This window comes from Genypterus blacodes, unplaced genomic scaffold (genome assembly GCF_046128005.1).
Source record: "Genypterus blacodes isolate CSIRO-AG114 ecotype Tasmania unplaced genomic scaffold, CSIRO-AGI_Gbla_v1 ptg000072l_1, whole genome shotgun sequence".
NCBI classification, from domain to species: Eukaryota; Metazoa; Chordata; class Actinopteri; order Ophidiiformes; family Ophidiidae; genus Genypterus; species Genypterus blacodes.
The window spans coordinates 3431279-3455381 of record NW_027466882.1 but is presented as its reverse complement, the minus strand read 5'-3'; the positions used below and the strand labels follow the sequence as shown (position 1 = coordinate 3455381).

The 24103-nt window shown below is 40.0% G+C and overlaps 3 protein-coding genes across 3 annotated transcripts; 2 read left to right on the top strand and 1 right to left on the bottom strand.

The window, feature by feature from the left end:
• Positions 1-364: 364 nt before the first annotated feature.
• Positions 365-2574, bottom strand: rpa3 (replication protein A3). The gene is made up of 4 exons (XM_076157149.1): positions 2337-2574; positions 2170-2244; positions 666-777; positions 365-586 (listed from the first exon to the last, which is right to left on the bottom strand). The coding sequence occupies exons 1-4, from the start codon at positions 2433-2435 to the stop codon at positions 525-527; spliced, it is 348 nt and encodes a 115-aa protein (XP_076013264.1). The 5' UTR covers positions 2436-2574; the 3' UTR covers positions 365-524.
• Positions 2575-2661: 87 nt separating this feature from the next.
• umad1 (UBAP1-MVB12-associated (UMA) domain containing 1) lies at positions 2662-7084 on the top strand. Its single transcript, XM_076157147.1, has 4 exons — positions 2662-2807; positions 3227-3320; positions 5784-5869; positions 6629-7084. Exons 2-4 carry the CDS (start codon positions 3239-3241, stop codon positions 6881-6883), a joined length of 423 nt encoding a protein of 140 aa, XP_076013262.1. The 5' UTR covers positions 2662-2807; positions 3227-3238; the 3' UTR covers positions 6884-7084.
• Positions 7085-9741: 2657 nt separating this feature from the next.
• Positions 9742-22490, top strand: glcci1a (glucocorticoid induced 1a). The gene is made up of 6 exons (XM_076157095.1): positions 9742-9748; positions 9888-10102; positions 15805-15954; positions 17619-17829; positions 19654-19774; positions 20186-22490. Exons 1-6 carry the CDS (start codon positions 9742-9744, stop codon positions 20499-20501), a joined length of 1020 nt encoding a protein of 339 aa, XP_076013210.1. The 3' UTR covers positions 20502-22490.
• Positions 22491-24103: the final 1613 nt, after the last annotated feature.

Here is a 24103-nt window from a genome sequence, read left to right as displayed (position 1 = left end):
GGGTGTAAATCTTTGTCCCCAAGTCGATTCGATTATGAATAGGGAATAAATCACAAATATGTTAACCTCAAACACAGCTCGATTTGATCTTGACACACTTTGTTAAAGACAATTTTTATCTTCACTTAATTTACAAATAGAACCATGGTGACATAATTATTGTGGAGTACAAATAAGATCTTATTCTAGTAATATGCTTAAGGTTTACTCTTAATTACATTTCCCCCAAATCATCTGCAGCTGATCACTTCTTAACACCTCAAGCTCTCACATTAATCGTCTTTAGTCTGTCATACCATACGTAGGCTGTGAAGCGTCGTCACAGAACCCGCACATGAAATTTTACACACACTCATTTGGCATACAAGGTTATATTTTTATTGCTAAAACACACCTATCGGTGTTTATTTTAACAGAGAACCAAAAACAGACAATAAGACACTGAAACCAACAATGCCCTTTAAGTGAGTGAAGGAAGAATTCCAGCTTCACTTGGTGAACATTAATCCACTTGTGGCTGTTTCTTAAGGGTAATACTGGGGGAAGTCTTGGATGACTTTCAGTGCTTCGTTGTACAGCTCTAAATCTGTGGGTTCAAGGGGAGAGTTAAATACTTTAATACTACTATATGACAACCAAATTCCTGTTAATAAGAGGAAACCTACCAAAAGGAATGCCCTCATTCTCTCGTAGCACACTGAGGGATGTAGCCATTATAGCTCCTTTGTTGGACACCAGACCAATCACTTCCACAATTCCACTTAGCTCTTCTTCAAGCTGTTGAAAACAAAAGGCTTTTATACATTGAGAAATATTCAATTATTAATATATCCCCATTTCCTGAATGGGTCACTTATTACTTACTACTCTGGTTATGGGGACAAACAAACGAAAGAACAGAATAATCATATAAGGGGAAAAACAATCTCCCTGAATCCTGGAAGTTCTTGGACCTTTTCATTCAGACATTTGACAAGAAACTATATTGATATACGTTTGTTTGCTATGGGCATACATGTCATAAGGTGTGCAAGCACGCACACGTTGAAAAGCCATGTGACTTCACAATGATTTTAATTACATATTTCTTTATGAAAGTGTCAACAGAACCTACCTATGTGTCACAGAACCTAGAGTCAATAGGCATAGCATTTTTGTAGCCTCGAAAAGGGTGGGGGTTAGGTGTTACTCTTAGAAGGCAAATATTACAATCTGCTTGGGTCTGAGAAAAATCCCTCATTTGCATTAAAGAGGACTAGTGTTTTATTTCTTCCTGTGCTAAAGTTCACATTGCTTAAACTACCTTTGTTGCTCACGTAGCATTAGGGCTTGGGGTTAAGAAGAAGAACACCCTTTATTAATCTCAACCCTTGAGAAATTTGTTTTCAAATACATGCATCTACACTATATGCCAAACAACAATTCAATTCAAAAAATGAACTCTCACACATTACAAATTCATTACACACAAAGTGAAATATTTTGATATCTATTTTGATGATTATGGCTTACAGCTCATGAAAACCCAAATTCAGTATCTTACAACTATTGTGAAAAAGTCAAAATATTGTATTCTCAGGTGTCGCATTCTAATCAGCTAAATAACTCAAGTCACATGCAAAGGTTTCCTGAGCCTTTAAATCGTCTCAGTTTGGTTTAGTAGGCTACACAATCATGGGGGAGACTACGAGATTCTAATTTAGTGAGATGCACCTGTGTATCTGGTATTATATTGTCAATACATTTTCCCTATAAATCATGTCACTACACACATGTGAACAAGTATCTGAAACAGATTTGGGTGGATAATGGTTACCCTGTGTTTGCCCCAAAAAATACTTAGTTGAAAGAACTACATTACAAGTCAAACTACCTATGGTGTGCCATTCTGACACATTTCGGTTAATTCAAATGATTTTTACGACTGCATGAAACAAGCCATTCAAACAACCAAGAGGGATCATAAGCATAAAAATGAACACCCCTGGTTTAATTTCACTATAAAAAAAGGTAGCAGGAAAAAGTTTTAAGCGTCGATTTAAACAAGCTGGGAGTTGGAGCAGATCTCAGACCTGCTGGAAGTTTGTTGTAGGTCTGAAGCATATGCACTTCAAGCTGCTACACAAGTATGAAGCACGCTACTGACCGATTCCAAATACAAATACTCACAACTGCATCAAGTTCAACCGCTGTGACCGTTCCTTCTCCATCTGTCATTGTGAATGTTTTCCCCATTGGATGAACCTAGCAGAATCAGAAGAGACGCTTATTTTTTTTTACCATCACGGAGTTATGTAGGTTATCAACATTAAAAACATGTTAACTCGTGCTACAACCTTCTCAACACGTCCAACGAAGCATACCGGTCGATTTATGTGCTGTGAGAGCATTGAGCAGTTTATTCTCGGCTTTGGTGCGTCCGACGAAAGTGCCATGATGCGTTGCTGCTATGGCGTTGGTGCTATACTGTCTTCGCGGGAAATATTTTGTAGCATATATTTGTATACCGGGGCAGCCTCAAGGGGAGGGGTAAGGCGAAGAAACGCTGTGCGGACCGTTGTGGTGAAACCAGGAAAATAAATCGAACGCCTCCAACATTGTTCACGGTATATCCGGATCGTGGGCTAACAAACACGTCCGTCGGAAACATGTGATAATGGTTAGTTCTGCTGCTTACTCTGTCAAGATCCTTTGTGGAAGCGCTGTGTACGCGCTTATAGTTTCTACACGGACACGGACGGGATTCAGGCCAGTGATGTTGATATCACAACCATAACAAAACACTAAACGAAGATTACCTTGTTTTTGTGAGTAACACACCTGTAAACGTACCCTTATAAGAACCATACCGAAGTTAAACTATCCTGATGATTTGTATTAATGTTAAAAATCAGATCCTGTGGAACTCCGCTGGACAACATTTATGGACGGATGCTGTACTTAATAATAAGGGGAAAAGATAGTAAGACCGCCGTGATTGCGACGGGGAGAAAATAAACAAGAAATTTCGAGAATAAAGTCGTGATATTTAGAGGAAATGTGTGAATCTTGTTGATGAGCAACCAGGAGAGAGCAGTCTGTCAGCGTGTGTGTGATGATGATGAATGATAACATTTATCTGTATGACCATCAGTGAGGTCAAAGATGTACACTCATGTAAAGACATTGACACTACACACTGACATAAATGATTGTCATTCTAATCTTTTCTTCATTTTGATAACAGGATAAAACAACCATGTTCAGTTTTCTTGGACTCCGTAAAGACTCCAAGAAGTCAACAACTGAACAGGAAGTAGAGGGAGGCTTCGTTATCGTTGGTGAGAAATATGAGTACATATTAAAAGCAAATTCACATTTTGGAATGTTAAACGACATGTTTGGGCCTTTAGAGTAATCAATTACATTCAAGCATGAGCTGTCTAAGTTAACAATAAAGGTGAGTGTTTTTTATGGGTTGTATGAAGTGTTGCTTGGTGAATTTTGAGCAGATCTTAGTAGACTAAGATCTGAGTAGACTGAGTCACTGGCCAGCTCCATGCCAAAACTTTTAAAATTTTTAAGTTTAATATTGTACAATTATTGGTCCAGTGACTTTGAAAGCCAGAATGCTGCAGCGTGACCTAGAAATGAACTAATAATGCAAATAATGGAGCAAAACCTTGTTTAATTGACTATGTATGGATCATCTTTCACAGAATATAACGGTCGTAAATTTCACAATTTCTTCAGAATTTGGTGCGAAACCAAAGTGTAATAACAATAAAAAGCTTGAAGTGGTTCTTTACCCTGTAGTCTGCCGATATACTGAAGTGGACACAGATGGTTCTGAGCTTTGTATTATTATTAACTTGTTTACCATTTCAATTGAGATATTACCGTGTTAATTTGTGACAACAATGATAAATCATCAGTGTGATTATATACACTCTTCTGTGATTCAATTGGAGTTAGAGGTGATTTATTTACGTGATTTTTTTCTTTTAAAGCAAGGTTTTCTTTTTCACAGGTAGATTTCAATTGAATAGAACAATGTCACGGTTCTGCACCTGACGCAATGCATCAACCCCTTGAGGGTTGGATTCAAAATCAAACCGAAAATCTATCACAGCCTTATCCAACTTGCGTGAATTTCATCATGGCAACTCATAATGTGACACAGTAGTGTGTGTGGCCCCTGCGTGCCTGTATGCACTCCTCAAAACGTCTGGCCATGACTGATGAGTCGGAGGATGTTGTCCTCGGAATCTCCTCCCAGACCAGGATCAGAGCTTTAGTGAGCTCCTGGACAGTGTGTGGCTGTGCTTGAGGGCATTGGATGCTCCGATTCCTAATGTCCCATAGGTGCTCCATGGAATTTAGGCCAGTGGGGCCAGTCAACGGCATCAATGCCTTTGTCAGGAACTGCCGACACACACTAGCCACATGAGGCTGGGCATTGTCCTGCACCAGGAGAAACCCAGGGCCCACTGCATCACCGTAAGGGCTGACAATCGCTCTGAGGATTTCATTTCGGTACGTAACAGCAGTCAGGGTACCTTTGGCTATGACATGGAGGTCTGTGCAACTCTCAAATAATATGCCTCCGCAGACCATGACTGGCCCACCGCAAACCGGTCATGCTGGATGATGTTACATAACGTTCACCACACCATCTCCAGACTCTTTCATGCATGTGAACTTGCTGTCATCTGTGAATAGAATGGGGTGCCAATGACTGACTTTCCAATTCTGGTGTTCTCTGGCGAATGCCAATCGAGTTGCATTGAGTGCAGATCCCACTAGTGGACATCGGGCCCTCATGTTACGCCCGTGGAGTCTCTTTCTGACAGTTTGGTTAAAAAAATGCACACCAGTAGCCTGCTGGAGGCCATTTTGTAGGGCTCTGGCAGTGCTCCTCTTCTTCTTACTAGCAAGGGATCAGATACTGTTCCTACTGCTGGGCTGATTACCTTCTGCAGCCCTATCCAGCTCTCCCTGTGTAACGGCCGGTCACCTTGTATCTTCTCCATGCTGAGAGACACAGCAAACCTTAGAACAGCGCGTATGGATTTGCCATCCTGGAGGAGCCTGGACTGGTCAGAAGTGACAAGGCCACAAGCAGAACACAAAACTAGGGAAGAATCAGTCTGAAAGGATAAGGAGATGGTAATTGTCTCCACACCACATGCAAAATTCCCCTTTGAGGGGTGCACCTGTGCACCAAAGCAGTTGAAATAGATTCACAATCACTTGTGTTTTTTAAATGGACAGATTGATACCACTGGAGTTTAACTGAATTGGTGTTATGTTGTGATGATTAAGAGTTCCCTTAATTTTGTGAGCAGTGTAGTATTACTTCACCAGTGTCTGCACATCAGCAATGATTAATTTTCCACATGTTGTCTTCACATGAAACTCAGTTTCTGCTGGCAGAGGTTGACAGAATGACCAGCGTAAGGAAACTATCCCAGGTAACAGACCATGTATTTGTAAAGTTGACGGTGAAAAAGGATAAGCAAGGACTTCAGTGTTTTCCCCAAGGGCTGGCAGAGACCAAAACAAGCTGAAGAGAGAATTGTCATTTTTACTGTCTGCTCATTTTTTAGTAGTCACATTGTATAAGAAGCCATTACCACTTTGTCAGGAGTTTTGTTCAGAAGTTATTTCTGAGTTATTTTATCAACCTAGGGGCCAAACATTGATTGTGGCAATTTTAAATGAAATATTTATGACATGGCTTTATTTTTAGTAAAAAGCCAATAACTACCCTTTCCCCCCTCGTTTGTGATGGTGGTCTACAGGAGAAACTGTTGAAGAACAGCAGCGGATGATGCAGGCCATAAACATTGTCCAGCCATCAACAAACGTCATTGTGCATCCATCAAAGGTGAGCTTGTGAATGAGCACTTAAGGATTCTGTTCAAAATATAAGATAAGCTAACCTTGATGAATGTGACTCGGTTCTTTCAACTGCAGTATCCAAGTCTCTTCAGTTGAAGGCTGTGATTGTGATGTTTGAATTGGGCCTGGAGTTTTGAACCATATTAGAACCTGTAACCTGCAAGTGCTGTCTGTGTGTATGTCCAACCCGTCCTGACACAGTTTTGAATCTGAGTTTGAAAAATGTCTGACTGACCCCAACCCCACCAGTAGGCAACAGCATTCTTAAAAAAAGCATCTGTTTTTATCACAATCAATTGGTTTTATTTCAGTAAAAATCCTCCAATCATGCATCATTACTTCTTCTCCATTCACTTGCACAGGCCTTATGTGGATTCCGGTGCTCGGACCATCAACATTAAAATTTTTAGCCTGACCTGCGAACTCACACACCCACATTCACACCTATGGGTAATTTAGAATTTTAGTTCATCTAAACAGCATGTGTTTGGACTGTGGGAAGAAACTGGAACACCGTGAGGAAACCTGAACAGACAAGGAGATACCATGCATGCTCCACACAGGAAGGCCCCAGTCACTGTGTCCACCATGCCTGTAAAATGGTGTTGACAAAAACATTCATTTGACATATGGCCAAATCTAATTGAAAAGCCCTCTATTAAGCATTTAAGTTTCACTTTGTTTTTTAGCTGTGGAGAGTCGGCACTGTTTATTGACTATAAATCTGTGTCCTTTTTTTATTCAGTCTTCATGTTCGATCCCAGCACAGCACACAGATCCTAAACTCTCCACAGCTTTGACTGCCATCGGACCCACAGCAGATCCATCACTCCAAGATCTCCTTGGGGATGTCCCCTTTGCTTTGGCTCCCCATGTCTTGGCCATGCAGGCAGGGTTCACCCTAATGCCTGATGTCCTGCTATCCAGAGACATTAACTACAATCTGGCTAATTTCCACTATGACTTTACTCTGGAGAACTCTGTGCTTTATAATGTGTAGTGTGTCTGATTAAGGACATTCTGACAGTTAAAATGCTTTCACACTGTGAGGAACTTGGATAATTTGTCACTATTCTGAATCAGCCTTATTTAAATGTGAACAGATTTGTACTCATGGGAAATACCTTCTAATTCTAAAACCAGATGTGGCTGTTCTGTCGGCATATTTCTTAATTCTCTCCAATAAAATCTTTAAAAAATGTTTCTATAGCACCTTTGTAAGAACAGACATGATTTTCACATATCATGTGAAACTGGCCACATTTCCAACATATATACAAAACAACAAAAGGTTGATCACCCTTGGTTTATAGTTGGTTGGTTGGTTTTAAGAATGGCTGTACCACCTCTGTGAAATTATTTTTTTTAAATTGATAGGTATTTACTACATTGAGCCATTCAAAGAACAGTAAATGTGTGTGTCTGTTTGTGTGTGTCTAGCCATGAACAGTGCCCTCGGTCTTTCACTCCACTTTCTCACTCAGTAGCACATTGAAATGATTTAAAACAAGGGAGATGCAGACACACAGAAGTTGTGAGTACAAGTTATTGCAAAAGCAACAGGGGAATCTTATTTTAATAAATAATCTTCAAAACATGTATGACCTTTCCATGAAGGCAGGATCCTCCTGTGACCAGACGCATCCCACCGCCTCAGAACTCTGTGTCTAGGTTGATTTTCCAGTGAAAATACATTAGCGTCAGTTTTAGGGTTGGTGGCAGTGGTTTAAACACAGCTCGCCAGCTCAGCGGGATCAGTCCCAGTTTTGCTGGTTTTTGAGAGTCCCAGTCTACCACCCAAACACCTAAATTTCCATGTTACCTATTCCCATATTAGTTTGATAATAAAGGTATTCATTATCTGTGGTGGCTTATGTGGCTATTGTGCTTGGAGTGTACTAGGAGGGTTACCCAGATAAGCGAGACACTGAAAGTAGTCAAATCTTAGTTTACTACAGGGGGTTGGTACAGGGGTATATCCCTGGTATCTTAAGTAAGCTTGTTTGCTCTGCAGAGCCAGCTTTGCTGTTATTTATTTTGCCAAGTGCCTCTGTTGCTGTTGCTCATGTTTGTGTGTTGCCTGGGGTTCTCCCCACTTTGCCATTTTGGTGGTGAAGGCTGTTGCCTTCACCACCAAAATGGCCACTCACACACACAGCTGCCAGACTGCCAGAGACATTTTTAACTTACCTAACTTATTTAGTGATATAGCCTATTTAAATTTTTCACTCTGAAATAAATACTGAGGTCGGGACCTCATGGCTCGCTTTGGCCATGGTTTTAAGAATCCAACCTGAACCCTGTATCTGAACCTTTGGAATGCTGTAAGTGAATTCTTGTGCATTTTACACTAGACAAAACTAGTGTTAAAGAAATGGGGAGGGGTAGGGCCTGGAACTAGCTACCCTCCGTTTCCCAAGCCAAGTCCCTATGGACTGAGCCACTGCCGCCACAAGTGTTTTACTGAGTTCAGTTTTTATACATTTTCAAATATCCAACTGTATTAGTTGTTTTTTAATAGTTTTTTAAATCAATAGAGTTATGTTCTGTTACTGCAAATTAATCCTTCCTTAGAGTGCCTTAATGGTTTGAGTTCATTGCACAATTGGTCACAATCCTGTGAAATAGTTATAATAGAGATAATGTAAATAATGACAGAACATGATGACAGAAGGACAATATGTCTTTACAAATATTTCATTAATATAAAGTGAATATAGTTCAGTCAAGTGAATATAGATTCAGTCAATATAAAGTGTTTTATTTACTCCACAGAAAATACCAGGCAATGACTTATCATTATAAATTAATGTTATAAACATACATATGACACAAGCCTGTGATAACAAGCCTGATATGCTGTCATGAGATTATGACCTGGAATTACACTAAAAGTAATGTAATGGAGTGAGTGAATTAAATGGAATGATTTTAGATATATTGAATAATGTTTAAATTTGATAAGTGATCCAAAAGTATCAGAGTCAGACCTCTGAGTTGATGTCACACAGATCTTCTGTTTGCTCCCAAAGGTAAATCACAAGCTTGTGAAGCTGCCCTTAGTTTTAAGATGAGATAAGATAAGGTACTTTATTAATCATCATGTTGCATACAATTCACGGCAAATCGCATGCAATTGAAATTTGACTTGCACCCCCTCATATCATACACACACAAACACAAAATGCTCCCATTTGCTGGAATACTTTGATTGCACTAGATGTTCTCCAAAATTATCCTTGAACATTTGCCTACAAGTATTATTTTGATCACATTTATTTTGGTTTGTTTCTTCGAAAATTTGCGCTGCGATTGACTTTGGTTGACGGGGGGCGCGCTTCGAAATTTGCGCTCGCGATCTGTCGGTCTGACAGGAATTATAATCACAATATAATTATTTATATGACGTAATCGGAAGAGTGTCTGGCAGGCCGGCGGTTTCCCCCCGATTTAAACTAAACATTGACACCAAAACATTACTTTTGCACCAGTGTAAGTAAGTAAACATAAGTGACTAAGCTTGATGGAAATTTATATAAAAGATTTGTAATTGTTATATTTTCCTGTCGCCCGTCTACAATTATATCATACACACTCAAGGTACAAATAACAGGTGGTTTATTTCATATTCAGGTGGTTTAATTGTTACATGAATAGATAAACAAAATCGACATTTGCAAAATTTTCATCCAATAAAAATGCAGTTTAGTTATTTGGGAAGCGGTAATGAATTCAGTAGTACGAGAATTGAACGCTATTTCGATTCAGCAATGCGTCGCGAAAACATTGTAGAATAATGTGTGTCACAAAATGGTCATAACTGTTATTTGCCAGTGTATGTAATTGTACTTAAGGGGTATGCCAAGTAATACAATTGTGTCTTTGTCTGTCTGTTAAACCTTGTTGAAGCGTGTAGCGAGTGGTGTACTAACAAAGACCAAATGACATTACATATTACATTATAACGTCTTAGATAGCAGTAATCGTGCAAGTATTATTATCAGCAACAGCCAACCCATCTCAGCAGCGGGATAAACACCGCGGCTCCCCTACCAAATATTTCACTAGCCGTTGCTCCGGTCCCGCCAACCCGGGTGGAAGCTGCTCGGACAGCCGGCTGGTGCTGAGGCAGAGAATCACACCGCCGGACAGCAGTAGTTACTCGCTTGAACACTCTCCTTATTATTACCTGCTTCCAAAGGTAATGCCATCCTTTAAGGTAATTTACGCTTGTCTGTACCTACACATTCGATAGCGTTAAGCTAATGTGATGCTAAGTGTCGTTCCATCTCAAAGTGAGATAGCATTAGTTAGGCCAAATTACCTCAACAACTAAACAGACACCTACAACATCAATAGATTAACAATTACGCTCACTACATGATGGAATTCAGTAACTCCTCCAAATCACCACAGATCACCCTTATGTTCGGCATTAGTATAGTCCACCACTTAGCGCTTTACTTAAATAAAATTACACATTTAATAATTGCTTCTCACTGTTTACCATCCGCCACGGATATTTCAGGTTAAAGATGGTAGTACAAATGACAGGCAACTCAGTTGATCGAGTGATATTTTAATTGAAATGAATGCAGTTTGGTGAATTATTTGTATACCGAATTTTTAAACGGACGTAAAATACTCAGCAAATGTATAGGTCTTGTTTAAGCAGTCATACATTTAGCCACATTTTCATAGCTAGCTTTGGCGTAAGGTTCTTCCCTTGGCTGCGGTGGAAGTACACAGATGCTAGCCTAGCACTGCTAGCTTGCTGGCATCTAATGCTGCTTCTAGCAAAACAGGGAAATACTACACAATGTGACACAAAAGTAGACAACAGATACTGCAACTGTGTTCCAGTTTCCATCTAAAACGTTACGTCTTAACTACAAGACATTGAAGACTGATTTTGATTTAATTCGAATGAGTTACGATGGCGACGAAGATGGGATATGCAAGACAGTGCTGCTGTCAGAATCAGAAGAGCGTTATTGTCAAGTAAGTTTTCACTTTCAAGGAATTTGTTCTGGTCGTTGGTGCGATCAACATATAAGAGCAACAGTAAAGCTACAGTCATTTCATTAGAGGTATTAGAGTCATTACAGTACAGGTAGTTTTCTTCATAATTATCGTGTTTTGTTATATATGCCTGTGTCGATGATGCAGCTGTGCAGTCAAAAACAGCATTCACTTATCTGCACGATATGGTTGATTAGGATTATCAGATCTACTATTCACACTGAAACCACACACAGTATCACCATATATGACCGTTTGTGGTCGTTTACTGGCCAGCCTCTGCAACAAACAAACAAATAAACAATCTATCTCTCTCTCTCTCTCTCTCTCTCTCTCTCTCTCTCTCTCTCTCTCTCTCTCTCTCTCTCTCACTCTCTCTCTCACACACAGACAGACAGACAGACAGACATATACCAAATCCGATTGATTTTTTTGGTCAAATTTTAGGTTCAATCTTTTACAGGAATTAACAGGCAACATAAACCTGGCCCCAGTGATATTTTTGTCAATATAAAAACATCCATTAATAATTGTAATTATGTTTTCCATCTCATAGCTAATACCTTGTGGAAATCAAATTCAAGGATTTTGCATGGCCAATACATTAGTAACCTCTTGGCTGAGTTGTTTGGTTGCACACACACACACACACACACACACACACACACACACACACACACACACACACACACACACACACACACACACACACACACACACACACACACAGATCTGAGAACATATCCACAGGACCCGTTCAAGGTCCTCATGGTGTCTTGTGAAATCGGCTTTACACTTCTCTTTACACCCCCTTCATGAAAATGGTGATATCTGTTTTAAGTATTGGAAATTTGGGAAATCATATAAATGACAGGCAGAGAGTTATTTTTTGCTGACATTGCTAGCATCGTAACATCATACTCCACATCAAGAATCTTTTGACAGATGGGGCAGTCAATTAGTTAGTTAGTTTGACACCTTTTGCAATAACAACCTACTGTATTTGCTTTGTATATGACATATTTTTTATGATCTGACTCTAGTGTAGCTGCCCTGAATAATTGAGAGGGCCATTGGGAATGGAAAAAAGTAACCCCTGAAAGACTAAATACATTTTTCTTCAAAGAACATTTGTACCTTTCAAAGTACAAGTACAGGTTTTTGTTTTGTTAGGAATTACCAGTTCCTCTTCAGTGTTCCAATCTAGAGCTGATTGTAGTCGAATTACCATTGATTTAAGTTTACATTTAATTAGGATTTTTAAAGTGCAAAAAGCTGTGCATTAATTAATTAAGATACATTATATGTGTGTGAGTGAGTAAGGGAGCGGAAGCTGTAGAGCTTGGCTCTGAACATTTGGACCTGATCCAAACCTGTAACCCAAGTAGGGCTGCACCCAACGATTAATTTTTTAACGATTAATCTACAGATTATTTTTTCGATTAGTCGATTAATCTATAGACGCAATATAGCAATTATTTCCCCCAAAATACATTTTTAATTTATCTCATTTATATTCCATATTTTCTTCAATTATCTTCTCTTGAAAACAAACAAATGTAACAAAGTTTTTGCGATGCATTATTCCACAAAAAGCCACCTTTTGACTGATAATCTCCGTTTTACAATCCAACAAATTGCTTATTCAATTCAAGTAAAAGTGATTGTGCGCAATCTGCATTCAACAACAAAACGCAGGTCAGTTAGCGCTGTGATCAGACAGTCTGGGGGGGGGGGGGGGGAGACTTTGGGCTGAGCTGGCGAGCCACATGTCAGCCGGCAAAGAGTTGCATCCGGCTCGCTGGACACAAAGTGCTGCCGCCTTGACAACGCACTCAGCGATGCTTTCACATTAGACCATGGGCGACTTTTTTTGGCCGCAGCTTGTTCTCCAGTTGCGTGCATGCTTGCTGACGCAGCCACATGACGCAGCCACATGACGCGTCGGCGCATGGTTAAGCAAATCGACGTAGTTGGGTAGTCGGTTTACGTCGACACGTCTACCCACCCCTACAACAAAGTGTATCTCGAGGCACATTTCTTACAGAGAACATAAAGAGAAACCAAACATTCCTCGATGAGCAAGCAGTTTGGCGACAGCGGCAAGGACAAACTCCCCTTTAACGGGTCGAAACCTCAGGCAGAACCTGGCTCTAGGTGGGCTGCCATCTTCCTTGTTAGGTTGAGATACTTGATTGAGGTATGTCAGCAACTCAAATATCTATCCAGAACGAGTTTGGACTTCCAACTCAGCGAAACATGGTGTAAATCGCACATTGGGTTGCTCCTACAGAGTCTGTTTTTCTTAATTTAACTAGGCACTTTTTGTTCTCTTTTTACAGCTTAACTCTTACATAACTATTGGTTAACATAGTTATCTTGATCTGATCATTAAAATGCTGCTGAAGACTAATAAAGTTGGAAAAGCCAGTCACATCTGCGGCCTGCGACACAGGGTTTTCCTGGTAGAAGCACCGCTTTGCCACGAGAGGGCAGCTGTTGATAATACTGCGCTTAAAACCCTCTCTTCTTCTTCTCTCCGCTCTTCACAATGATATCAAATGAATGGAATTGTCTGGTAGCATATCCAATCAGATTTGTTACACTCAAGGGCAGAGTGACAGAAATGGAGTTGTCAACGTGCACTGATGGCATTGTTACGCCTCAAACTAAATGTTACTTTATTTTTCTAAGAACTTGTCAAGATGGAAAAGGATTTTGAGTATAGACCTGGCCGTCTGGATTGAACTCCAACGCTACGGCACCATCATCAGAAATATCCATGCCCAGCTAAAAACGTGTTCATGAATGTAACTTGTGGCCCTTCTAAGGTCTCTGGAATACCAAATGCGCATACATTCTTTCACATACTCCTGACTCCAGGTCCTCCATTTTGGTAATAAGCAACTTGTTGCACTTATCCAGTGTCTCAAATATTGCCTTGAGTATACTGATCCTGTTGTCATGTTCTTGTAGGGAGGTTTTGACCACAATGAGACGTGAACCAAATGAGTCCATGATGAACTGCAAAGTGCCCATTGAGCAGTGAATTCACCTGGGCACGTTTCAATAAGTTTGATCACAGCCACAAGGGATGGGTCTTCCTCGTTGTTGCCATGCTTGGATGATAGTGAGGGGTTAGCTTTCTCGCTGACACATTGAGATGGGGCTCAATTTGTACAATCTTGGCGAGAGCTACCTTTCCCCGCCATATTGAGATGTATCTTGAGAACTAAATAAAGATTATTTGAAATAGAGGGTCGGAATTATGTTTGTTACTCTTTTAATAGTCAAATATGTAGTAGCTGGAAAAGACGCAACTACTTATTACCCATACTCATGAGCGCCTCCAACTTGATTCTTGAAAAAAACGATTTAAAAGAATGTGAAGAATGCAGTAATTCACAGCATAATGTCCACCAGGCCCCTGGATAATTGACATCATTCGGAGTTCTCCTGGTCCAATCTGGTCACTTAGCCTCGTGTAGCTGCTTGTGTTAGCATTGTGCCAGCAGACTTTTAATAGCATAGAATTCTCTACTAGATAAGATAAGACACTGCTTTATTATTCCGAGGGAAATTGCTGTGCAACAGTTAAAGTACAGTGGAGAATGAAACAACAGAATCACCTGTAGTCCAAAAAGAGTTAGAAGTATTTACAATTTATGCAACTTATACAGCATACAAGTGTGGTAAATATGATATCAATGGTTGAAGAGCTGGGGGAGGGGTGGTCAGTGGACCTCTCATCAAATCTATTGAAGAACAGTTTCAACTCATTGGCCCAGTCCAGGCCCCCTCCTGTAGTCTGGCTACCTGTCTGCTTGTAGCCAGTGATGGTCCTCATGCCACTCCACACCTCCCTCACGTTGTTCTGCTGGAATTTTCTCTTCAGCCCCCTCCTGTAGCTTTCCTTGCCCTGTTGGATCTTCTCCTTCAGCAGCCCCTGGACGCGCTTCATCTCCTCCAGAACTTCCTAATGATATTTTGACATAACAAATCTTGATTGTAGAGTCTCAGAATGTTTGCTCGTTGTGTTGTCATGTCAGCTTTAATAGCAGTGAACCTTTCCTCTCTCCTTCAGCCATTTGTGGTGCAGCTCGTTTTAAAAAAAACTTTTTTAGATGCCAGCATTGTGAGAATATATTTTCTGGTTGAAATCCCCTATGCAGGAAAAACCCTGTGTAATATTGTGTATCACATTTGACATTTAACATATTGTCAAATCATTAACATCGATTTTCTTGATCTCCTCTTTATATTCCTCCAGTTGCTGTTGTCTCCCACTGTTCTACGATCTGCTCTTCCTCTGTTGGATTACAGCAAACAAAACTGAGGCAGTGGCTCCAGCAGTTAACAAGGATGATGCTACAATAAAGAGAAATACCCTTCAACACCATCACTTATTCACCCTCACTAGGACCATCAATAACACCTTGACGGCAGCCAGCCACTCGCAGGTCTAACACCAGACTGAAACGAAACCTTTGCGTGATAGTTTTATATGAAAATGCAGAAAAACACAAAAAATGCCAGTACTGGATATTTATGAAAGAGCATACATTGTTGTGTCACACAACTTTCCCAGAGTGATATGTTAATTTTCACGTTGTGCTTTATATTGTATTGCCCCCAGTATGTCTTGCTCAAGACAGTAAAACATGTTAAAGGCGTCTTGGAATTTAACAACAAACCTTCCAGTTTATGTGCAACCTGATTTACCACCTGTGCTACTATCACCTTTGCAATGGGTGATCATTGAATATATGTGGGACATAGATATTAATGCTGTTGTATATGGTGTACTCCCAATTTGGACAAAGTTTTGAACACATCTGAATAGAAAAGGAGGCCTCTCAGTCCCTAACTCAAATGCCCTGTGTCTCTCTACTGGAGCAGTTTTCCATGTCAAAATCGGCGCAGATGCCGCTGTCCAACACCACTGTGCCGAAGCCCTCCATTTCAAGAGTTCCCAGCAGCATGGAGGGCATTAACCACGAGCTGGAGAAAGTCTTTATCAAAGACAACGTAGAGAAAGAAGAGTTGAAGGTGGGTGTCCCATATCCTCATGCTTAGTTGGAGTACAAATGGCATTGATAGTGTTACACACTGGTCCTTTGACATGCTAACATTTGCTCTATTGGTTGTATTTGTAATGATTGCTGTTCTTTTTCATTTCTTCCACATGCTTTTTGGCACATACTTCAACCTACAGACACTATTCATTACAATGTTCAGAATATTTACACTATTGGCATTATTGCTATGACTTTTGTGCTCACACCTTTCATCCCCAGATGAAAAATCCCATTTAAAACCCACTAAAATGTCCTAAAATTTTGTCCAGGCACTTCATGCCTTCAGGCTGTGCTAATCTCAGGCCTTTCAGGAGAAACCATTCAAACATTTTTTCAGGCCTTAAGGCTTCTGTCTTTTAACCCCCTTTTCATCGCTCTCAAGTTTTTCTTGGTTTATCAGATATCGCAAGTTTAAAAATTGTAAAGACTTTTCAGCCTCTAGAGTCAGCTGTTGGAGAGTTCAGCTTCAAAAACATGTTCAACTCTTAAAAATGACACCTCATAAAACAATACATACGTAGAAAATGTTGTCTGCTTTCAGAAGCGGTCTTCTGTTTAACTCTTTGTGGCCAAATGTTACATTTTCAGCTAGTTTATTTTCTGACCTTTTTGTGCCATGATACAGCCTTACCTCACCATGGTCCAACCCGTACTCAGATTGGAGTTATGTTTTTTTCGAGAAAGCCAGTTGTTCGACAGGTGGTTTTCAGGCATTTTCAGCCTTCAGACTCTTTGTCTGCTTACAAGGGTGCCCCTGTGATTATAAACAAACGGCAGCTTAAATGTATTCCACCTGTCACTAATGACTTGTAACGTTTACATTCTTTCAGGTATAGAAACCATTCAAAAAACAATTTCAGGCCTTCAGGCATCAATCTTTCAGGCACATATGTAAATCTTTTATGGTTTCTCAGATAAAATAACTAAAACACTGCAGTTTTTTTAAGGTTATTCAGCCATTCCTTTATAAAATATACTCTGATTTCCATCAGGCCCTTCATACTTTTAAGTACAGAAACCATTCAAACATGTTTCAGGCCGTCACACAATTGTTCTCGCACCTCTTAAGCATTCTGCAAAAAGCGTCAGCATTTGCAGTCACAGCGCATTTTCTTCAGGAAATGCATTTCTCGTCAAACTAAAGCTACTGTGTCTCACTGTGCCATCAGTTTAAAACAGTGGTTCCCAAACTTTTTTATAGATCAGAATTTTTTCGCAGAAGTATCGGCTCATTCATTTACCTGTGGCGGTACTTATTCATATCGCTCCTCTTCCAATCCCGCGCAGTGCCCAGTTTAAAAGAATATGAAACAACAGTTTAACCAACATGGATTGGAAGTTGATACTTAAGTTGCAGCAGCTCATGACATTCACTACTATATGCTAAAAAAGTTCAATGCGGAATGTGGGTGTTTTTCCCAGAATATGTGGGGGAAAGCCTGTCAATGGGCGTCAGATCAAAAGCCAGAACATGATATATTCGTGTCCATACCAACGAGGCATCCATGAATAAGTTATATTAAAAGGGGCATTGTCAACTTCAAATATCAGCAGGCATGTGTTTCTGTCCAACACCTGTATTGCCCTGGCTGCTCAATTTGCATTTGTACTGCTTCTTCACCTCTGTGACTGAAGGCCCTGGAGGTTCCTGACGGAAGGAGAGCACCTTTCCCTCCACAGCAACGCAGCAGCAGCACACGCAGTGTAGACACGCGGACTCCTTCAGCCCATGGCAGGTCCAGCAGCTGCTCCAGCCTTTCTCCGTGCCCCTCCCCAGCCTGCCCACCACAATCCCATGATGGCAGTCCTTACTCCACAGATGATCAAGTATATGACCGAGAGAAAGGTAAAAAAAATAACCAAAGTCATTAAAGACATTTCAAAAACACTTATAATATGCCTTCCCTATTGATTTGGTTATTTTTAGTTAAAATGTTTGTTGCCAAAATATTACTTTTCATACCATTTCATATTATTTCAAATAAATTTGGTTTGAACATTATTGCACATTTTAATCAATAATGGCCTTCAAATAACTATTACATGGTAACTGACAATTGGACTCATCTCTGAAGTTGGTGAAATGTAGAGCTAAAAAAATTGCTTAATTTAGCTTCAGCCATGCTGTCAAGGATTTAACAAAGGGCAAAGGTGAGGACTGAAATGCAGGGCTCAAAACGTAAACTGTAAAGCAGTCTTGTATTCAATAGTGTACTGAGCAAAAATGAAACCGCAAATTCAAGTAGTGAGATACAGGCCAGAGGGCATAAATTGTCCAAAACTCGAAATGACCAAGCCAATGATATTCCCGGCTTTCCGTGCCTTACGATCTTCCCAAATTGATCTTCTTGATCAATTTGCTCTCCCCAGCTTTCCACAGCAGTATCCAAATCGCTCTTTTACGTTCATTTCCTGCTTTGAACTTTTCAGTAAATGCCGCGTGTTTGTTCTGGAAATGTCTTGGAATATTTTGCCTTTTACTTCTCTTATTTATTATAATTTCTCTCTCTCTCTCATCTCATTATTATTTATTATTATTATTTATCTCCTGTATTGTTGTCAGTGAAAGCTAATTTTAACTGTCCAGGCAGAGTTAAACTCTGTTGCTCCAAGACTTTTTCAGAGATTGTTCAGTTCACATTTCTACAAAGATGTGAAAATGTATGTACATTTAAAATCAAGTTGTTTTATTGTTTTTTCCCTGCAGAAAAAGTTTGATAACCACTGACTCAAGAAATTTCAAGTTGTTCATAATATGTTTTGTTAAAAGATAGTTCAATGACATTTGCAATATGAACCTGTACTTCTTTGCACTAAAAAACAAAAGGAAAAAATTATTATGCTATGATTTTACTACTCGGGCCCACTTGAATCTTAATTGGGCTGAATGTGGCCCCGAACTAAAATGAGTTTGACACCCCTGGTCTATTGTGACTGACATTGTCAGTATTCTATTCCCTTTGTAAAAAGACACCCCTGAAATTATTGAAATAAAAAGCGCAAGTAATTATCATGATATAATAAATATCGACATGTCATTTCTCCAGTTTCTTCTTGGTACGTCCCCTTCACTAACTAATGACAGACGGATAGACACTAAAATACAGAAAAGCGGGAATATTATTTGGTATCTGTATTTATCCACCCTGTTTTAATGTCACGCTCGAGAGAACAACTAATTTCGGTTAAATTGCGGGTAGATGCCTTCCTTTAGGTTTGAATAATTGTTTCATCTTGGTTTACTGACTTATTTTTTGGTGTTGTTCTAGTGTTAGTGGTTTGGAGAAAGTGTTCCATTCTATATTGTCATTAATCATTGATATACTGTATTTCCGGAGTGGTTTGCCATAATGTATACCGAACAAAAATGTAATGTAATGTAAATGTTACACTTAGGTGATAGTGGGTTCAGTTAACCAAAATAAATTCATCTAGCACTCATCTATTGATATCATGTGAATAAGGATCCAGATATGTAGACAACTTCCCCGAAAAAGAATATACCATGATTATCACTGCATGATTTAAATTCAACTGATTTTAAAATTGATAGTATTAAATATAATGTAGTTGTTGTGAATTTAATTTTATTGATTAAACGAATCCAAAACATGTCAGAGCATATCTATCTGCTAGTCTGTATAAACCCTGTGTCTCTGTATGCTTACAGACAGTGGAAGCAGCTCTCCACTGCCCAAGTTTGCTTCCTCACCAAAACCCAACAACAGCTACATGTTCAAGCGTGAACCCCCAGAGGGCTGTGAGAAGATTAAAGCTTTTGAGGAGATGAGGTATGGACCACAGAAAAGATTGTGTACATGAGTGCAAAAGTCCAACTCTACAATAGTGTTGGATTTCTGCTTTAGAGTAAGGTGCATAATAACCTGCATAAGTCTTGTTATTCTGAGCCACTCAATGCCCCTCAGCATCAAGCATGCAAGTATGTTGTCTGTTTTTATGGTCCTCACTTTTACCTTGTTCTCACTGCTTGTGGTTTGCATATGTGAAAAGCGGGGGGGTTGTACAAAATTAAGAATCACAACAAAATAAATGATTACATTAAACTATTGGCATCTAAATTCATTGTGTGGGGTGCTAAATACTTGCTCAGTCTCAACATCACTTTGCTACTTGCATGCATGCATGACATTTTGAGTGTATCCACATTGATGTTGATTACAGTACATTTCTGTGCTCTGCAGCTCCAGGCAATCCACCGCAGCATCGGCCCTACTCTTCTCCTGCCCTGACAAAAACAAGGTCAACTTCATCCCTTCTGGCTCAGCTTTCTGTCCAGTTAAACTCCCTGGCTCCTTGCACCTTAACCCAGCCTCAGAGCCCGAAGAGGAGGAAGATATCCCAGAGATGGGCCCCAGCCCAAGGCCACAGGGGGCCATGTCATTCTATGGTGCCCCCACTCAGGTCTCCACGAGCACCAGCACAGATGAGCCTCCAGAGGAGCCTGGCTCACCCTCAGAGACTGCTGCCTCCCAGAAGGACAGCCTAGCCATCAGCTAAACCTGAGCAGAGCTGGTCTCTGCCCTTGGATTTAACTAAAGCAACTGTCAACTATCACCACTGACTCTCCTGCCAACACCTCCCTCAGCTGTGCCTGGGTAGCCTCCCTCTCTCTGTGCTGACCGTCCCCGTCCCCCATCTTCTATCTCTGCCTAATGTAGCGACAATGTCCCAAATAGCAACACCTCCACAAAGATGTATCACTGCATTGTTGTGTTCTGCGTACTGTGGAAACATAACTCTTTAAGAGGTTCTCATATGCAAGCATTGGAGGGAAGACCAGAGCACTATGGATGGGTGAGCATGCATTTAAACTGCTAGTATATTTCTGATTAGATCATGTGTTTTGTGTTTTGTTCATTCACAGTATAAATAAGCTCACTACACACACACACACACACACAAACATATATATATATATATATATATATATATATATATACATACATACATACATACATACATACATACATACATACATACATACATACATACATACATACACAGATAACCTTTATAACCTCTTAAAGAGTAGTGTTTCCACATTGCACTGGGGGAGGCAGTAGCTCAGTCGGGCTTCCGTTTGGGAACCAGAGGGTCGCCGGTTCGAGTCCCTGCCGAGGTGCCCCTGAGCAAGGCACTGAATCCCCAACTGCTCCCCCCTCTGTAATGGGTGGTAATGTAATGTAGTCGACTTGGATAAAAGCGTCTGCTAAATGATCGTAATGTAACACAACAATGCAGTGATAAATCTTTGCGGAGGTGTTGCTACTATATATATATATACTGTTTATAGTCATACATATATCTCTATGAAAAGAAAGAAAAATGCTTGTGTTAATCCAAAACTGAGTTTTGCTGTGTTATGTACAGAATAAGATACAATCATCGGTAACATTCAGGATTATGTTTACAATGTCCATGTCACATGATGAGAAATTATGTATTTTAAGCAACAATATTTGGCTGAGACTGCTATGGTTACCAGGCAATAGATACATGTTCTTTTGCACAAGTATGAAATTGACATAGTGTATGGGTCTACTACAACAAAAACAGGAAGTAGTCAAGTTAAACACTACAAAAAAAAACATACATTTCATTTCCACTGACTGCAGCCGCTGCTGCTTAGAAAATGGCCACAGTCTGTTGCACAGTGTCTGCATCTTGCCTTGCTTCAGGTATTTTAATTGGGGTCTATACTCAGGTAAATTGGAATGTACAGTATGTCCACACTAATATCTACCGTTTTGATGGAGTGCTCATTCATTTCATCCCTGTTTTTCATACACAGACTACCAAAAAACATTCCCTTATCTTTTTTTCTGGTCTTGACTAGACTGGTTGACAGCTAGCTGTTCAAAGCAGACTTTCACCACTTGATTGACAGATAGCATTTATGGTTGGGTGTGTTCTGATGGAAGAATGCTGGAGATGAACTTGGATTATGTGGAATTGTTTTCTGTTATTTAAGCCTAATGTTAATGTGTAATTTGTTCTCCTGAGCTCTCAGTCTGCAAATAAAGATACAATTAGACTGAGGCGAATTTTGATTCTCCTCAAATGCAGTTTAGAGTTTTGCTTCAAAGGCCCTCATATCTTGAGCATTTGCAAAGCCAAACAATAAGGTTTTATTGGGTCAATTATTTATCTGTGAATCAAATGAAATCATAGCCCCTAGTCTCCTTCTTAATACTGTATGGGGGCGACAGTAGCTAAGTCCATAGGGACTCAGCTTGGGAGCCAGAGGGTCGCCGGGTCGAGTCCTGTATGGACCAAGAAAGTGGACTGGCAGCTGGAGAGTTGCCAATTTGCCTCCAGGGCACTTGAGCAAGGCACCGAACCCCCAAGACTGCTCCACGGGCACCGTATCATGGCTGCCCTGCGCTGACCCCTGGAAAAAGCGTGTGTGTGTGTAAGAGGGGCACGCAAGACAAATTCCAGATTGCCGTGTTTGCATGTGTGAGTTGACCCAATAAAGATTCTATTCTATTTTATTCTATTCTATTGTAATAAGTGTTGTAGGCACCTTGAAGTTACTGCAAAGCAAAAATTCACTTCATTACTTTAGGCCACACAGCACTGTTAAATGAACATTGCTCAAAGTGTAAATGATCCAACATTTTCATTTTAACAAGTCAGGAGAGAAAAATGTTATGGAATCTCTGTGTTGATGCATTCATGTGTTCTATATATTTGGATTTTAAACAGGCTCAATGCAGTGTTGTGGTTTTGTCTGTGTTTTCAGCACCTTACTAAGGCCTATAGCTTTTCCAATGTCCTATATACCTTTGGCATTGGTAAACTTGATGTGTGCAATAATTGGAAAAAAGCTGTCCTCCCAGATGTCGTCTGTTCTTTAAGACATCTGTCTCATCTTCCTTCAGTTTTTAAGACAACGGCTGGATCAGTATGTTTGTTGCTAAAGCCATCAGTCAATACAAAGCCAGCACTCAGAGTATCACTGATAGGTCGGTGTTCATTCGCCCATTTATTTGCCCACAGATGTGCATGAGGCTTTGAAAGGGGTAAAGGCCACAGTATGGCTCATCCGATGCATTCTGAAGATTTGGAACTTAAATGTGTTGCCTTTTCCATAAGCCCACATTGGAAGGTGGAGTGAAACACTCTCCATTGAAGAGTTAGGCTTTGTTTTGGTTATCTCAACACAATTTATCATATAAATGGGGGAAGTGGCGGATAACCGGAGTGCTTCCTCTGCTATGTTTGTGATTTTGACACGCTGATGAATCGGGATATAAAAACAAGAGTAACATGTAAATTCTTCAGTTACTTCTACTTAAGTAAGTGCGTAACTTCAGTACAATTCTGTCCATGGAGCACGGTCACATTAACTAAGAGAAGCAAGAAAGCTTCAAAGAGAAATATAGCCCTCCTAACTTTCACACCTTGTGGGACCCCTCCACCTGATTGTGTGTGTCAGATGAAGAACACTGTGGTCCTCTCTCTACTGTGTATATGTTGAGGCCATTGTAACCAGTTTTCAATTCTAATCAATATATATAGAAAACAAATTGAAGAAGCCATGTAGCATTTGGCTTCCATAACCGCTTACTCTGTTCCAGGTCTGAGCGCAAAGTTGTTGGTTTGGTGGGTTAGCTGATGAGCTTGGTGAGTACAGTCCATTGGTCCTCAGGTGCTGTTCTTGACCTGGTTACAGGTTACACTTGTCATTTCATTGGTAGCCTTTAATTGCAGTGAAATGTATGATCAAGGCACCATTAGATCTTGATTTGTGGATATCTTAGCATTCAATATTTTCCACCATTACAAAAAGTAAAACTTGTGGCTTCAGCATGTACTGTGTATACAGTAATATGTAGAGGTTCTAAACAATAATTATGAGTGAAATTACAGCAGGTTCTGTCCCATATTTAACAGACTTAATAAAACTGCATCTTTAACCATAGCGACAGATTTGGGAAACTCAATTGCGATGCCACATACAGATATTTTTTTGTGTGTAATTTGTTGGCTATGTTTGGCTGATTATTTTGTATTTTTAACATAGAAATATTGTGTCTTATTCAAATAAAGTTATTAGCAGAACCAAAAAGTCTCCTTCTTCCTGTGATTAGGAT